Source organism: Neopelma chrysocephalum, unplaced genomic scaffold (genome assembly GCF_003984885.1).
Source record: "Neopelma chrysocephalum unplaced genomic scaffold, ASM398488v2 Primary Assembly neopelma1_77, whole genome shotgun sequence".
Classification (NCBI taxonomy): Eukaryota; Metazoa; Chordata; class Aves; order Passeriformes; family Pipridae; genus Neopelma; species Neopelma chrysocephalum.
The window spans coordinates 5,293,272-5,311,277 of NW_020897738.1; the positions used below are offsets into that span (position 1 = coordinate 5,293,272).

At 39.5% G+C, this 18,006-nt stretch overlaps 1 protein-coding gene across 6 annotated transcripts in view; it reads left to right on the top strand.

Annotated features, from left to right (window-relative positions):
• Positions 1–18,006, top strand: part of GLT1D1 (glycosyltransferase 1 domain containing 1) — a 50,660-nt gene that overhangs the window by 21,323 nt on the left and 11,331 nt on the right. For all 6 annotated transcript variants that reach the window (XM_027689254.1, XM_027689252.1, XM_027689256.1 and 3 more), the window contains exons 7-10: positions 7,662–7,757; positions 8,800–8,849; positions 14,318–14,361; positions 15,178–15,298. In XM_027689254.1, the coding sequence (XP_027545055.1) occupies positions 7,662–7,757; positions 8,800–8,849; positions 14,318–14,361; positions 15,178–15,298 (311 nt within the window). The remainder of the gene's footprint in view (positions 1–7,661; positions 7,758–8,799; positions 8,850–14,317; positions 14,362–15,177; positions 15,299–18,006) is intronic.

The window sequence follows — 18,006 nt, forward strand, 5'->3', positions numbered from 1 at the left end:
ATTATTCAGTATTGGTTTTATGGACTGTTTCATCTCATTTATCTTCTCAGCCTTGTCTCTATGTCCATCTCTGGTGGCAGCCTCCACTTTCCACTTCTTTTAATATTGCACATGGAAGCAGGGTTTTTTTTGGCTGTACCTTTGCACTTTCCGTGGACTAATTAGGATTTCCCACTGAATTGCTTTCCGGGGGATTTGCAGTTTCAAAGTGTTTAAAATTCTACTAAACTTGGAGCAATCAGTAGAAAACTATCAAAAACAGAAGGCAGTTTTGCTCAGAAGAATGTGATGTTGACAGTGTGGGCTTGCACAATGAAGTGCTCTTGAGAACATCCTGAGCTTTTATGCAGATGAAACTGTCCAATCTCGTTCATCTCATGGCATTTATGATCTCTTTTTTAAGACTTTTTTCATGGAGTTCAATTCCATACCTGAAGGCACTTAATGATTTTCTGGGGGGAGATATTTCTCCTGATAACTCTTGCCTGTATCTTTAGCAGTATCCTTCAAGATCTGTCAAATTCAGGATTCCCAGGCCTGAATGTAAAGAAACAGCACATGCCCTCCAGTGGAAATTATAATCCATTTGAGGCATCACTGTTAAACATCCTTGGTGTTCAGGCCATGCATTGTCAAGTTACTCCTTCAAATGAAACAGGCTCTTCAGAATCCTTCAAGGCTTTTTTCCATAGGACACACTTCTTATGAATATTCTTTGTACTGATTTTTTTTCAGTCATAGGAAACATATGCTCGTTTTAAATACAACACCAGTACATAAACAGTCTCTTTAGATCAGAGTAAAAAAGAATTTAATGGGAGATTTAAGTGAGTGGCAGAATGCATCACGTACATTTTACAGTGGGACACTTCCAGCCCCAAAATGTGACTGGTACTGAACCAAAATCTGAGGAATCCCAGGTTTTTGTACATTCCATTTGATAGTTTGGGCATAGCATAAAGAGCAGTTGCCTCATACAAATGGAAACAGTGCTGTGGAAGGGTTTTTTTCCACGTTATTACAGGTGCAGAACAATCTCAGTACAAAAAACACAGGATTAGTATTTTTTTCATAATCTCTGCAGTAGAGCTGCAGAGGTGATGCTGGTATAGTGTTAGTTTCTATCTGTTAGCTGCAGTATTTTCAGTGGCTGGTTACTAACATTTATTGGCTAAAGCTACAAAAAATAAAGGCTTTTAAATTTAATTGACACACTGGTTAGTGGTCAGTGTCACAGCTTGTCTTATGTCGAGGAGAGACTGCAAGCAGCAGTAGTCAAACCAAAAAGCTGCACCAAATGCAGACTTCAACACAGACTTCAAGAAAACAACATTTTCAGTATATTTAGTACCTCAGGCTATTTAAGGAAGTATTACTGCCTGTGTCAGTCCGGAGATCAGACCAGATGATCAAAATGTTTTTCTCTGACCTTACAATACAGAAATCTCTATGTAGCATAATCAGGTTGAAGGCAATTTTAGAAACCTATCTATAGACTTGAGAGAGCCAAGGAAATTTCAGGCCTTTGCTGTGAATTGATTGACAGAAAATGACAGGAGAGTCTAAGAAAATGTGAAACCTGAGGCTGATCTTCTCCAACAGCTCAGCTCAAGGATGGGGCAGAGCTGCCTGAGATCAGAGACAGGCTTGATGGCATCATCCTGGGATGAAAAGCTCCTTTTGATTTCAGTGGAATGTGGCTGAAGCTTGGAAGATGTAGACCCTAATAAACACTTAGGCATCATGTGATTAGAAGATGTGGATAACTAAGGATTCCACACTAACGAGCTGAAAAGCCCGTTTACCCAACAGATAAAACTTAAAGCTGGTTTCATGGAAGGTGACATAGAATCATGGAATCTCATGCTGGTTGCAGCATCAAATACAATATGCAACATGCTCTTGTAGTTTGATTTTTCTCCTCTCATGTAATTTCTGTTTCATAGCACAACTATTTTCAGAGCTGGAAAAGTTTACATAACCTGCCATGACCAGACAGAGGCATTATATTTTCCTAAAGCTCTGCTGGAAAGAAAGATCCACATAAGAAAAACTACAGAGTAAAAGTTTGTGCAGATATGTAGCTGACCATAGTAAAAAATTATATGATAGCAGCCATGAACTATGTTCCCTGTCTGATCTGAAACCATAGAGCTTTTTTGTTGTCTGATCTGTTAGAAATAATGAGAAACGGGGAAAAAAAAGGATTGATTTGAGAATTCTGCAGTCTAATTTTTCTGGATTAGTAGCTTGCCCCTGGAAGTTTACAGGTTCATTTAATTTCTCCTGTCTTCACAAACATATCAGCAACTCTAGCAATTATTCACTATTGACTGTGAATAGCAGTGTAAACACTTCAGATAAAGTTATTGCCTCCTCTTCCCCTTAGTTTCTGAGAAACAAATTGCTTGGTAAAATAAAAGCTCAACTTCATGACATGGTAATAAATGTTTGAGCTCTGCAGGTGGTAAAGTATGTTGCTGAAATAAGGACTAATTGGGCTAATAGTTGTCAAACCTCTGTGCCATCAGTGGCTTCAATTAAACCTCAGAGTCAATATAAAGCAAGAGAGCCTGTCAAAGCTGTGCTGCATTGGGACACCACTAAACAAGCTGGAAAATTTGGCTTGGTTCTAATATTTCACTCATGAAAGAGATACAAAATCAAACTCTTGGTGCCAAGAGTCTAAAAGAGCTAATACATGGTATGTCTGCTGTGTGTAGGGAGATGAACTTCAGGAAAAGCTATGGATTGAAAGATTTAGAGTATCAAAAGATTCATACCAGAGTTGGACAAGTTTATCCATGTTTCAAACTCAAGAAAATAAAATCACCATCTTAGAGACTGAAATCTCAGCAATAAACCTGTGGATTTCCTTTTCTAGGAGATCAGTCAATACTTTCAGATGCTCAGGAGGTGGATAAATGAAATATTTTCAAGAGGAGTAAGAGAACTGCTGTGGTTCAAAGTGAACAGACAGGAAAATGAGAAAGGGTGTTTACCCTCACCATCTCATCATGGCTTAGATTTTGTTTCTGACCAAAACCAAAAATGGGTGACTAAGCCCAAGTAATATGGACTTGGTGTTGCTCTCTAAAGGTCCGTAGAACACAACAGTGGACTTGAAATCAGGGGTTGGAAAGTTAATTTTTAAATCTGCTTCTTTACCTCTCAGCAAGCTAATGCTTGATATTACTCATTCACTTAGAGGCCTGCAGCTTTCAGTAAGATTAAAGATTTGCAGGAATACATTTATTTTTATTGTACATCTGTGACTGCTACATTTTTTTCCCGATGGGACCTAAAGGGATGGAGTTAAATGAATCTACTCTTGCAAAATCTGTTTAGATAACACTTGTACTTATTCTTGCCTTTCTTAGGAAAACAGTGTTCTTACTAATGCTTCAGAAATTATTTAGGCTTTTGTGTTAGCTGTCTCTGTTCATGTTGTGCTATCCTGGCATCTAAATGCAAGTTTTTAAAATGGCCAAAGTGTAAACTATCATAGAGTGTCATAATTCTCTTCTCCCAAGTAACAAGCGATAGGACAAGAGGAAATGGCCTCAGGTTGTGCCAGGGGAGGTTTAGGTTGGATATGAGGAAAAACTTCTTCACCAAAAGGGCTGTCAAACCCTGAAACAGGCTGCCCAGGGCAGTGGTGGAGTGACCATCCCTGGAGGTGTTTAAAAGATGTGTAGATGTGGCTCTTGGGGACAGGGTTTAGTGGTGGGCTTGGCAGTGCTGGGTTAATGGTTGGACTAAGTGATCTTAGAGGGCTTTTCCAACCTAAATGATTCCATGATACTGTGTAAAATAGTTACTGTGACAAACAGTTGCATTATGAAAATGTTTTCCTGTTTTCCACTTTTGATGTACTCCATCCTCTCGCTCTGTCTCGCATCAGAACAGCTTCCCAAGAGTTAAACCCAATCTCATTGCTTTATGTCAAGCAATTATTAAACCTGCTTGCAGGTGAATGGGTAAGCCTGGATGGATAAGTCTAGATTTGACAAACTTTCTCTAGGCCACACTATGACTCAGAATCAGTGTCAGCAGGAGAACACGAATCCCGAGTATTAATCGCATTTCATCTACCAGCCAATATATTTTGTGCTGTCAACAAACCCACTGGCACAGCAGTTGGACACCCTTTGGTCATGCAATTGCACTCTGAAATTTTCAGAGCCGGGACTGGGTTGCTGTGTTTCAATTTTGAGCAGCAGGATCCCTCCTCTGTCCCCCCCATGGGGCAGGAGCTGCCTGACCGTGGGAGCTCCACGTCGGTCGCTCTCGTTTCGTCTCCCGCGGTTCCTCTGGGCCATCCCTGTGGTCCTGCAGGACAAACTGGGACAGCACAGGGGAGGAATGAGTCTGCACACTCCTATCAGTCACTGTTCTTTTTTGACCTCTCACATCTTGCTAAACTGGTGACCTGCTAAGCAGGCTCAGGGCTTGCTGGGGCTGGTTTTTAGAGCTGGAGCCGATGTAAAAAATCAGACCGCAGACAAACACTGACAACACGTTTAAAGGAGCATCTCCTACTGACTTTAAACAGTTATTTTTGACATTAACAGAGATGTTGATTATGGTGGCAGGGTTTTACTTGCATTTAGTGTAGAGTGATTCTGAAGGATGGCTGGAAAACATCTACCATGCAGTCTTTTAGCCTTTTTTTGTTTTTTTCTTTTTTTAAACCAGGGATTATGCAGAAATCTTTCCGTTTTGTGTTTCTTTGTTAAGCAAACAGAAAGGTACATGAGGCAAGAGATAATGAAACACAGCGTGCTGTTGGAAACCTTGGCTTTTGTATCACTAACAGAAACAGGGAGAAACACACACAAAGATCTGTTTGTTTTTTGGGTGTTCGCCTGTCAGTCAAACAAGGCAGTGACACGGTGGATGTATCAAAAGAGCACATCAGTAGATTGTGCCATATTGATGTGCTTCCATGTCAGAATCACACAAGGTGGTAGTATCTTGTTCCAGATTAAGCAGCCTATCTGCAAAAGGCAGAATGATAGCACAAAGTCACATACTGGAAGGCTTGTTCAAGCTCAAGGAAGAAATAAAAATGTCTTGTTTCAAAAACCAGTTTTCACCCAGCTGATGGCTATAGCTGGTAAAGGCACCTATTGCACTTCTTCTCTTCATATGTTCCCCTGTTCAGCGTTTTTGAGAGGACAAGTTGTACTAAAATGATTTCAGACTTGTACAAATGGCTGTTTGTTGGGGTTTTTTTCCCCAGCAGGGTTGGGAGCAAGGCTTGAGAAAGCCACAGGTGGGAAAAAAAACACTGATGCAGAGGCAGCTTGATGTGAGAATTTAACCAGAAAGTGAACAAGTTACACAAGTGCTGCTGAGGTTTGATCTTAAGTAGGCAGAGAATGAGCAAACTCCCAGCACTGTAAGCAGTGGGTGGAAATGCAGCCTTCTCAGGGATGGTTTATGTGCTTTGAGTGGATTGAGTGAGGAAAATCTACCTGCAAAAATGAATTAGGTGATGGCTAAAACCTACAGCAGACAACGAAATAAAACTGCAGCAGGTTCTCCCTTCTCTACATTGAATGGCAGAGGCAAATCCTCTTTGACTAGCCCTTTTATGACAACTTTTAGAAATGCCTGGTAGGATCCAGTCTGTAGTCCAGTGTACCCAATAGATACTATTTCAGAAAAAAGTGCATAAAGTTTCCTGATAGACAAGTAAGGCTTGTAAAATTGCATCATGAAGGGGATACTCTGCTGTGAGAGTCGTGAATGTCTTTTCAAAATAATAGAGGTCAATTGAGTGAGCTACTTGCATTAATAAATATTATTTTAGGTAATATCACACGTGAAATTAGGCTGTTATTGATGAGGAGTACCTTTGAATGGCACAGGAATGGAATGGAAAAATCTGAATACTTGTGGGGCCAGTGTCCTGTTTCTCTTTTGGGTGAAGGTTTTCATACAGGGGCAGAATGGCAGTCAGGACTGCACAGAACTGGTCTATTAGGGTTTTAAACCCTTATCTCATAAAATTAAAAGGCTGAAAGCTTTAAGACAGAAACAAAAAGATTTTAAGAGATAGAAGGGAGCAGTTATTTGGAGAGTAAAATAATCCTACAGTCTCTATGTGACAACAGGAAGATCTGGTTTCTCACTCCTGTCTGACTGAGCTTCCAGCATTAGCTTTAAGTTTTATTCGTAAATAACCAGAGTTCAACATCAGCAGATGGGAGTTCATAATTTAAAATGAAGATTTGTGCCTTATGGATAGTTAAAATGCAGTCTGAATTTTGCTAACACTTCTTAGTAATTTGTTTTGTGTGAGTTTATGTCATAAATTGAAACCACTGCTGCATGTCTTAAAACCAAACAGTATTAATGGCCCATTGCACCAGAAGAATGGCTTTTTCAATCCAAATGTTTGTCTATTATAAATTACAAATTATTTCTTGGTCCAATAACCTGTAAAATGTTATTTACCATGTCTGCTGCAGACACTTTTGACAATTCAAGTTATTTAAGTTGAGTGAAGCAGACTCAGTAATGAACAGGACTGTGACAGGGAGAATTTAAACGTTCCCAAACCATGTTTTAATTTTAAAAGCAGTAGCTTTCTGACCATGCAAACAGAGCCTTGATGTCCCACAAGCTGCCTGCTGCTGAAGAGCAGCAATTTGATGCTCCTTGAAGAGCCTGTGTTGGGTAATACACATCTCCCATCCTTGCCATGAGCTCAATGAGTAGGTGAACTGAAGGACAGCAAACTGATTTGTTCGGTACAATAAATCAAATATGAACATTTCGGCCCCTCTAGTGTTCATTAAATTATGTTGTGGTTATTTCTGTTCATTCAGCAATTTTTGAATTATGTTGTTTTATCATAAACACATTTTACCAAAGTTCATCACATAGTGACCCTTCTCCAGAAGTAGCTTCTAAATTAATTGTGCTGTCATAGAGCCAGTGGCAACTGCAATGTCATACATCAGATCTTCTTTTTCTAATATAGCCTACACAATTATTTTGTGAGTTGTTGCTGTGTATTTGCAAGGGAGATTTTTCAATGTTAAAAACTGTTGAGGGTTTTTTTTCCCCCCAAGTTATCTTCTCATTTTTGTCTGAGCAATAAGTTAAAAATAAATGCTTTGCAATAATTTAACTTCTAGTTAACTATTCTGTAGCAGTGCTGACATATTGGGGATGGAGAACTATGGAACATTTCCTGCTCTTTAACTACAAAAAGTGCAGGATGCAGAGCTCTAAGCCCTACAGCCATTGATTACCTAAACCTCACAATCTCTTTGAAACAGGAGTGAGTTATTATATGGATGCACATTTATTTTACTTATGGGTAGAAATATTGAGAAACACAGGGAGTTGTTGAGTTGCCAGGTCAGTCAAAGCTGGGATTTGGTGTCCAGGAATACAAACCAGCAGATTTTTCTCCAAGCCCTGCACATTCCTTGCCTCTGGAAATAAACTCCCTATAAAATTATGTTCTCCACTGAGATGATCTGAGGATTGATGCAAGAGCAAGAACCAGAGGGAACAATAATGGCAATTTTTCAGAATCCACCCCATTTCTGCTCATTCACTGTTATGTGCTCATTCATGGAACAGTTTGGAGTGTTCAGCTTTTTTATCTGCATTCAGACTTTTAAAATTATTTGTTGCAGACATTCCTACAGATACAGACCGTTTACACCTGTTTCTTTTGATATGTGGACTTCGAAGAGTAAAAGACCCTCTCTATTTAGTAGAAGTTTTTTCTGGTAAGTGCTGGCTATTTGAATACCCAGTTTTTGTTTTCTCACTGCATTTCTTTTATGTTTGTAAGTTTGAGCGGGTTTATTCATTGCAGAAAACTTCATGATATATTTACATTTGAAAAAAAAATAAATTCTTATGTAACCATTGATCTGTTCAACACATTATTTCTGTGCTGCTGTCTTTTCCATCCTGCTGGGAATAACAGAGCATTGAAATCAAAGCAATATCTGATGGTTTTATTTGCTGAGAAAACTGTTTTGCTGTTATGTACAATATTGATGGGAGACAAAAGGAAAGATCACCTGCTTCAAAATAACTTTTTTTCTCTTGCTGTCCTGTGGCTGTTACATTGATTTGCATGTGTGCTAATTAATGTTATTGAAGTTGCAAACAAATTATACCACCCATTGTTCTGGCTCATCACTGTAAATTTTCTGAATTTTTCTCAGACTGACATAAGGGAAAGTTTTACCAGGTTCTGTTTGTGTCTGTAAACAGTTCAAGTGTTCCAAGTTGGAAATTTAACCTGCACTGTTCAACTTACTTTTATAAACCTTTAAAATCTTGTGATGCTGAGTAACAAATGTAGTTTATTCTAGTAATTGGTGTTGAAAGGGCAGCAGATTTCTCTTGTTCATATATAATTGAGTAGTCATTGTGATGGCTGCAGTTACTTCCACTTGTTCCTTTACATAGCAAAAAATTCAAATAATTTTGGCTTAGTGGCCAGAATCACAGAGCATTGTTCTCTTGAGTGATTCAAAATTAATATCTGACTTTAGTTAAATAACCCTTGAGTCATAAGAGCTTTCATAAAGCAGAAAGGCTAAATAGTAACTTTCAGATATGCTAATATTTGCATTATGAGGAGTGTGTGAGGGCTGAGCATGAAATCTGGTGCATGTTCAGTCTTTTCAGTAGTAATACAATATTTGCCCAATTCTTCTTTATTCATGCAGCTATTTACAGTGATTACAGAGAAATAATTAAATTAAAGGAGTAATAATTTGGATTAATAAAATAGTTGTTGCTCTTCTGTTCTAGATTGGCACAGAAAGGATCCCAGTGTCCACCTGGGCATTATTGGACCTGCAGTAAGTTGTCATTGTAATATTTTGTTTTGCTTGTATGCTTATTTCTAAATACTTCCATTTACTTGCATCTGAGATATCCCAATAATTCTTTCCAAAGTGAACCTAAGTCAGAGGACTTGTAACTTTTATGGAGATAAGATGGTGCAAATTTAGCAGCTCACAAAAGGTCTAAACTCTGGAAGTGGAAGCAATTCCAGTGCCTGGATGACTTGATAGTGGCAATAATCTATTTTGGTCTCTGAGACTGTTGGAACAAAACATTTCATGTTTAATTTGATTACAGAAAGAAGTTCTGAAAATAGAAAGTATCAAAATATTTGGATTCTAACATTGGCTTCTGTTTTCATACCTGTGGGATTTTAGGCAATCACAAACCACTAAAAATGCCTACTTTTGCAAATAAAATATTAGAAATGCCTATTTCAGTGTGAATAATTGATAAATGAGCCTACCAAATATTTTGAAAGGCAGCAGTTGCCACCTAGAAGAATTTTTTTCGCAGGCATTGCTAATGAGGGGGTTTATTTCTGTGCAGGTGATTCAGGTGCTCATTATTCCTGTTCTTACATCTTTCCTTCAGGTGGAGAATTGGTCTCTGGGCCATTCCATCTAGACTTTGATGCCATTTCTGGCTGTCTCAGTTCAAACACAATTAACAGTTGTCAGCAGGTGCAAAGTGATGTTTGGGTTCTGTCTGACACCCAACAGAGCTGACAAATAAAACTGGTGGAATCTCAGCGCACTGAAGACTGGGATGAGCTGAGCTGTTCTTAGACATCCACATCTCAGAATAATCTCAAAGTTGGTGTCTCTGTCCTGCTCCTTCTGCTTCTGATATGTTGCCTGTGTCAAGGGCAACAAGTTTGCTTTATGCTAAACTTACAAAACTAATTGCAGGACCTTTGAGAAGGAAATCAGTGTTCTCCATGTAGACCCACAGCAGCAGAAAGCTTGAAAAGGCAGCCTGTAGCCATCATTTAACCAGTGGAAAAGGTCTGAGTGGAAAAGGCAGCTGTGTCACATGAAACAAACTCTCACTAATGCTCCAAGGGTTCTAAAAGCTTCATTGTTTCATCTGGGTAGTGTGTTCTCTCTGAATCAGTCTCATCTCTGATTCACATGAGCCTGAAAACTTGCAGGCTGTTTGTTTTATAAGAAAATAAATACACTTTGAATGGGCGAATAAGGGCTGTTATTCTGTTTTCTCGTCCAGTTTTATTCTTTGTAAATTTTGGGACTTAGGATTTCATTCTTAAAAGATGTTTTTACCTTTTTATTTTCTCTGCCTTTTTTTTCCACGCTAATACACAAAAAGATTTGGAAGTGAACTGGTGTGGAAGGCAAATCTAGAGCAGGTGTAATGAAGCTGTGCTTTGGAATCCAAAGATGCACTTGCTGCCTCCAGTGAGGATTTTAAACATTTTAGTCACCTTTTTAAATTTGCTTCACTTTTCCATAAGCTGATGTCTTTACAGGAAGCTACCAGAAATAACCCTCTGGCAGTGCACAGGCAAGGACTGAACCTCCTTAAAACATTTTAAAACATATTTCTCCCATAGTACTAAAATATTGCTGAAGGATGAAAATACTTCTCAGCTCTATTGGTATTTAGCTGTACTTTTCCTATTCATGTTACTTCTCAAACCACAAAAACCTTAAGAAAATCAGTGCCATTATCTATGAAGCATATAATCTTTATTGTGAATATTAAAAAACCACACATTAAGATTATATTAATTAAGAATAGAAAGAACAAAGGCCCACATACTATTTTCTGCCTTGCTTCCATAAGATTATATATTTGCTTCCATAAGATTATATATTATTTCCTGCATTTTCTAGGCATGATTGTCTCCAATAGTGCAATCCAGGTAATGTTGCAGGATTGGGTCCTGTGTAATGTAAAATTTTTAGCATTTGTCTTCACTTCCAGTTTTCCTCTTGTTCATTTCTATACTGAATTTTGGAACAGTAGGTAATTTTCAGCAGCTCTGTGTTCCAAGAATAGGAGCTTATGAAACTTTAAAGAAAGTTAAGGCCACAAAACTTGTGTTCAGCTGCTGGGTGACCCCTCAGAGCCCTCTCTGCCTATTTCTTAGCCATCCTTGTAGATATACAGAACATTGCTATGCTTGCAATGATACTGTTTTCCACTGATAGCTGTTTTTCTTCTGTCCAACTTGTTTCCATGCCTGTTGTGGCAGTTTTAGGTGAATAAGTGTCTCCACAGATGGAGGGATGTAGCCCATCTCGACCTGCTGTATGTTCTCTGGGCTGGTCTTGAAATAAAACAGCTGTTAACTAAACTAAGCCACTAGAGAAAGTCTAATTCCCTGCTCCAGAATATCCTAGAGCACAGTAATTAGGAAGATCAGACAGGAGACAAAGTTATAATTTCAAATTCCTTATCCTGCTGAGGAATATGAAATTCTGCCAGCTCCATCCTGAATAAGTGTCCTACTCACTGAGACATTTTTTAACAGGTAAGAGCTAATGCTACCATTTAGCTGACAACTCTTCTAACCCTTTGTTAGAAATGGTAAAATGAGCTGTTCCAGTATTTCTTAAAAAGGTTATTTATTTTCCTTTTAGACCTGAAGTTTTGTTAATTTAGGTCCTAGTTGCCACATTGTTTCGGCTGAATTAAAACTAGTTTTTTTGCAAGTTGTCAGTCGTTCCAAATTGCAGTAGTAGAGCTACACATTAAGCCAGAAGACACTGAATTTCCTGAAGCATTTAGTATAGGGAAAAGATGATGTAGAATGGCTGTGTTTAGGGTGTTCACAAGGATCTGCTGTTTTTGAAGGTGCATTTGCTGCGAGCAGGTTTTGTTTGCAGTTCTAGGGGAAGCTTGGTCTTGTTGAGCCTTTTCAACAATCAATCAGATAAACATTGTAGTGTGGGGTCACCTGCTGCTGTGAGAAAAGGTGATTCTTTGCACAGTGATGTTGCCAAAACCTCACAAACCCAAGAAACCGAGCAAATCCTTCTTCCCTGTCTTGAATATGTTACAGATTCCTCAAGCTCTTCACTCTTACTACTCTGGGCGATATTCTGACAGAACTTTCAATGTTCTAAGACCTGTTTTAGCCTTCAAAGTCTAGAGTCCCAGCATTATAATGACGATGTTCCTGGTCCATTATTTCTGTCTGAGCTAATTTTTATATGGCAGCATTTTAATGTTGTGTATTTATAGAAGATTTGCTGGGTTTTGATCGTGGGAGGCTCTGTGCTTAACAGGCCCCTTCATCTTCGTGCAGCCTTTGATCTGGGACTTCCTGCACTGTCAAACACACCTCGGATGTTTCTTTGCCTGTCAACAGAGTAAAACTTCCTTACTGGCATATCTGGACCTGTTCAGTGTGGTTTCCTGCTCTGTGCCCACTCCCTTTCCATGTGTCATCTTATCTCATCTGTTCTGATGGGAACTGCTCATACAACGGGAGCTGCTTCCCTCTGATCTCTGATAAACTGATGAAATTTGCAGCTCTTTGAAGGCTGTGCCTCTGGATCGATGATGTTTTAACAAATGCTGTAGGTAACTGATGATCATGTTTGCCTGCTAACAAAATAAAATGTGGCAACAAACGCTCCCTGTAGAAAAAATGGATGATGGAGACACACTGCGTGGAAATAAAATTCTTTTCAGGAGCTTTTTCAGAGCCTGTGCTGAGTTCCTCGGCATCCTGCCATAGCCACTTGGCTCTGGAAAGTGTTCACATCTTCTGAGTGCTTTTCCAACTTGCTGAACAGCTTATGTTGTATCTAATTGCTGTTATATTGAGCCTGTGGTTAGGTAACTGTGCCCCCTCGAATTCCTAAATGTAGCTCAGGGGGATCACTTCTCCAAGTCGTCGCTACACCCATCCTGAAAGTCATATTTTAACTGAATTCTCATACTCAGGCCAGGATTCTTGGAATATTTACCAATAGAAGAATACAGCTTAAAGGATTGCTCTGTCTGGGAGGCAGATGGCAACTTCTTGGCTTCCACTGAAGGAGACAGAATAGGAATTAATGTCATACAAATTTTATGAGTCACAGGCTGTAGTTTTTCTGATCCTTCTAAAGGTACAAGAACAAAAGACCAAATCCCACTGCTCCTCAAATCACTTGCAAGTGCTCCATCGATTTTAATGGAAATAGAGTGGAGTTTCTCATGAGAGGAACTCAGCATCAAAATAGTACTTTGGGGGAAAAGCTGAAAATATATTTAGATAGAAATAGCAATTGTGAAGTTCACTATGAAATATCCAAGGAACCTGTGACAGGACATACTGGTTTACTCTGTGGATCTATAGATCCATACTCTGCTGCCAGGATCAGGTAGTGCTTCAGGAAAGGGCATCTGAGTTTTTTCCCCTGCTGTTACCAAAAATACTTTTTGAAGCTGTTATGCAAGCCTTTTATTTTTTGTATTCAGTGGGAAATTATTCCTTAGTGTAAGTGATTCTCTTGAATTTTTTAATTTATGAAGCCCCGTTTTCTTGAAATAATTAATCACATGTTCAAATTACACAATCATAGTTATAAAATAAATTCCGGCTTTTTACCAAAAGAGTTTTCTAAAATGCTTTGTGAGTGCTGTCTGTCTCATAATCTGGAAAAAAAAAGCCAACCAAACCCAAAATATTATCATACATTTAAAAAAAAGTCGTTGTTCACAGTCTTACAACTGCTGCAATCTAACATACATTACTCTAATATAATCAGTCAGCCTTAATAAAGCCTAGTTCCCTTTTTCATATCTACTTAAGGATTTTCAAGTTCTGTTTGTTTCTTTTAATCATGTTAAATGAAAGTAGCAGACGTAGTTAAGCTTTGTAAATAAACCTACTGGAGTTAATTGCCCGGCTTAGACAACTTTTTAACGTTTTACTGTTTTAGAATTCAGTGTTTATTAGTTTCCAAACAACTGTTTCTGTCAGGGCGTAGCATTTATTGTTATAACATTGTCTCAGTTTACATCCAGATTGCTTCCTGAGTTAACTAAAGCCTGGAAGGTTTCTTCCCTTCCTCTCATGCACAGAGGGACAGTCACTTGGCACATCAGGGAGTTGTCAAAGCAGAGTTATCTGAGAACAGTCACTCGTGTTAAATAGATCCAGCTCTGGTTGGAACAGCAGCCAGAGGGATGTCAGGGGAGACAGACAGACAAACAGACCCTCCCTGCCAGCAGAGCCCAAAGCTGAGCTGAGGAGTCACCCAAAGGTGCAGAGGGGAGGTGTCAATCCACGCTGGGCTGGGCTGGGCATTCCACGTGTCAATCACTCACCAGAGGGTTGGTTTGAAGACTCAAAAGTAGCCACCCAGTTACAGATCTGTGGTATGATTTTAAACCTCGGCACATTCACCCATTTAAATATCTGAGTTAAAAAATGTGCTAGAATTTATTTTTCTTTTCCGGGTATTTCAAACACAGTCCTTAAAACGGTGCCGTGTTCCTCTGTGTGTGTTCTCCTTTCTAGGTGGATCCGCTTTTTACGAGTGAAGTTAAGGAAAAAGTTAAAAGGTAAGAAGTTAATATTAAACCTTCTGTTTGCTAAAGGGAAGCAGTTGGCTGCCCAGCTTTTAAAATCATAGAATCATAGAATCAGCTGGGTTGGAAGGGACCTCTGAGATCATCAAGTCCAACCCTTGATCCAACCCTGCTGTGGTTCCCAGCCCATGGCACTGATGCCACATCCAGTCTCACCTTAAACACCTCCAGGGACGGAGAATCCACCACTTCCCTGGGCAGCCCATTCCAATGGCTGATTGCCCTCTCTGTAAAGAAATTCTTTCAAATATCTAACCTAAACCTCCCCTGGCACAGCTTAAGACCGAGCCCTCTTGTCTTGCTGAGAGTTGCCTGGGAAAAGAGACCAACCCCCACCTGGCTCCCTCCTCCTGTCAGGGAGTTGTAGAGAGTGAGGAGGTCTCCCCTGAGCCTCCTCTTCTCCAGGCTGAACAACCCCAGCTCCCTCAGCCTCTCCTCACAGCACCTGTGCTCCAGTCCCTTCCCCAGCCTCGTTGCTCTCCTCTGGACCTGCTCCAGGACCTCAATATCCTCCCTGAACTGAGGGGCCCAGAACTGGACACAGCACTCCAGGGGTGGCCTCACCAGTGCTGAGTCCAGGGGAAGAATCACTTCCCTGGACCTGTTGGCCACACTGTTCCTGATCCAGGCCAGGATCCATTGGCCTTCTTGGCCACCTGGGCACACTCTGGCTCATGTCCAGCTTCTTGTCTATCCAAATGAACACACACACACAACTCGCTGTGTGAGTACCAGACTGTCAGAGCCCGTTCTCAGGAGGGGTCCTGCCCGTGTGCATTTGGTTTCCAGGGCACCTGGAGTCCATTTGTTACAGGAGCTGCCACAGGATGATCTCCACGCTGCTATGAAAAGGTGCTTTGCCCTGGTGAACAGCTCCATTTCAGAAGGGATGTCTGCTGCAATTCTGGAGGTAACTGCACCTTAGTTGTGAGGTTATTCATGAGGTTACAGTGAATCTGAAATCTTCTTTTGTCACTGGAAATGTGTGTCAACATTTTATGCCTGTTTCAGAGCTAGTGAAGACAAAACTAAAATATTTCTTTTTGCAAGTGTTAGCAATTAACATTTCTTCCCTTCGACTGACAGGTTTTTATGCTTTGTCTATTTATCTTTAAAGGACAGAATGTAATTTTATCAATCCTGTTAAATTAACAATACAGACCTGAGATGTAGAAATCATTCTGATTTACTGGGGTTGTCACTTATGCTTGATTCAACATCCACTTCCTTATAATGTTGCTAGAATGGACTTTCATTTATTTTTCCATCCTTTCAAAAAGCAATCTAAGAGCTGTATTTGGTTGTTTAATTCCAAAATGATTAATGAATTAATGACATGCTCAGTTAATTTTTTTGCCATCAGTATTGAAAATTTATAACCAGTTTTATTTCATACCTGTCAAAGTAGGGCACTGCTTAGTGTTAAATGTTTTCTCAGAAAATAATATGTGTACTTGAAGTAGAAGTTCTTTGGGCAGACACCTTTTACTATTCCATGTATTTTGGTGAGTGCTGAATGTTGGTTCATCATAATCTCAGAAGATCACAGAAACAATTCCATTGCTTGTATTAATGAATCTCCTGTTTCTGTTTCCAAGTTGCATTTCCAACATGCTTTTCTTCCACACAGCTGAAAGTCTTCCTAAGTAGGAACTAAGTGAGCACTGTAAGAATTAGGAAAGCCAGAGGATGGTAAGATAGCAAGTCTGTATTTCCTTTTTAAAATGCTCAGAGCTGGAAGCAGATGCTCTTTCACAGCAACAGGACTCTATAACAGCAATTTCTAGACTGTGACATTTCCAAACTTCCCAGTGTGGCAGGTGAGACAAACTTTATGTGTTTGGTAGTTGAGGTGAAATGGAGTTACCAGCACAGGGCACGACTGAGCCAGTGACTTGGAGAAGAAGAAGTTAAGGAGCTGTTCCTCTCAGGAATTCTCACAGAACAGTTCACCAAAAATCAACCTGATTTGTTTCCAGTGAGTTAAAGAGGGGGGGAAAAAAGCAAACCAGAAAGCCTGAAGAGATGCAGCATCTGCCACAGAAGTGCGAATGTGCTCGGTCTGATACAAATTGTTATGCAAACTCAGGGCTGACGGGACAATTGGTATAGTTTTTCCTCCAAATTTTCCCATCAGATCTGAGCAGTTAAAAGGCACTTTTCTTAGCTTTTATCAGGAGAGGGAGCAATTTTGTAAGTTCAGTGTCTTAACAATAGGTGGTAACTCAGAGCCAAAAGATAATGCCAGTTTGCCTCACAAGTAATGCTGAGCTGCTTCAGGAATCACTGATTTTTGCTCTCCTCTTTTGCAGTTGCAATTCTTCCAACTTTGGAATCTGATAACTATAAGACTAAATCAGCAAGGGAACTTTTATTGGGGGCCTGCTCTCTGTGGCTGAACTGTTCAGTTATCCTATGAGGGCTATTCAATAGTCAGATACCATCACTGGTGGGAAAGCTGCTCCTTTAAGGTTCCACCTCACAGTTACCTCGAGTCATTTATTCCCAATTCATACCCAGACCTATCCAAAAAAAAACAACCAAACAAAAGCAAACCCCCCCCACACACAAATCAAACCTAACAAACAACCCCCCCAAAAATCAACAAAAAATTACTACACAGACAGAATACTAAGTACTTCATGTTATATTTATCTTCTGTCTCTTAGAATAAGACTGTTTTGGCAAAAGAGCGTTCTCTGCAGGATGCCTTTATATACATTTGCAGTTAGCTTCCTGCATTTTGATGTTTTTCTTACATCAGAAAAAAGTATTTATTAGGATGAGTCATCAGGAAGTATTAATTTTATTTTTTCATGCTGAATTTATTTTTATATATGTATTTTATGCATATATAATAGATTACTTGGGTTTTTATCTCATGTATAGCTGTGCATTTCACCTCCTAGGCTAGTCTTATGATTGATAGATTTAATTCTACTGAAGAAACTACTTTTCCTAAAAACAAAATTAATCTCTGAGCTGTTAACTCCTAACTGGGAGTTCATCCTGGAAGTCATGGAACAGGGATAACAAGAGCTGGCAGATAAATGAGTCACAGGGGCAAACTGGTACCTTCCATTTTAGGAAGGAAAGTCCAACAATCATGGCACAGGTCTGGTGAGAGAACAGCCCCAATTCCAGACGAGTCAGATCTTCTCCAAGCAGAATTAGCTCTTTAGTTGTCTCTTGAGAAAATACCTGGAGCTTTTTAGTCCCTCAGACCTGTTTGAATTCTGCTGCTAAAGTTATAAGGGTTTGGGATTTGTGTGTCTGTTCACTAGACAGTGGGACAGTGGGATTTGATGCCATGCTTATAAAACACCCTGCTGTAAAAATCTCTCTCTCAGAGGAAGTGTCAATCTAATAAAGTGAAGTTTTTTTTCTTGAGATGCCCAGCAACAGAAAGGGCCATCTGCTAAGATCTTGTTAAATAATGAGGCAGAAAACCATGTATAAAAATCTCCTGGTCCTAGGCTGGAGATAAAAGGCTTGACTTTGGAAATGCAACTTTCATTCTCTTCAAAGCTCAACATTTAACAAGGTCATGAATCTGTAAACAGTATTTTAGTATGAGATAAATATATAATAGATAAATTAGATAAATATATAATCATA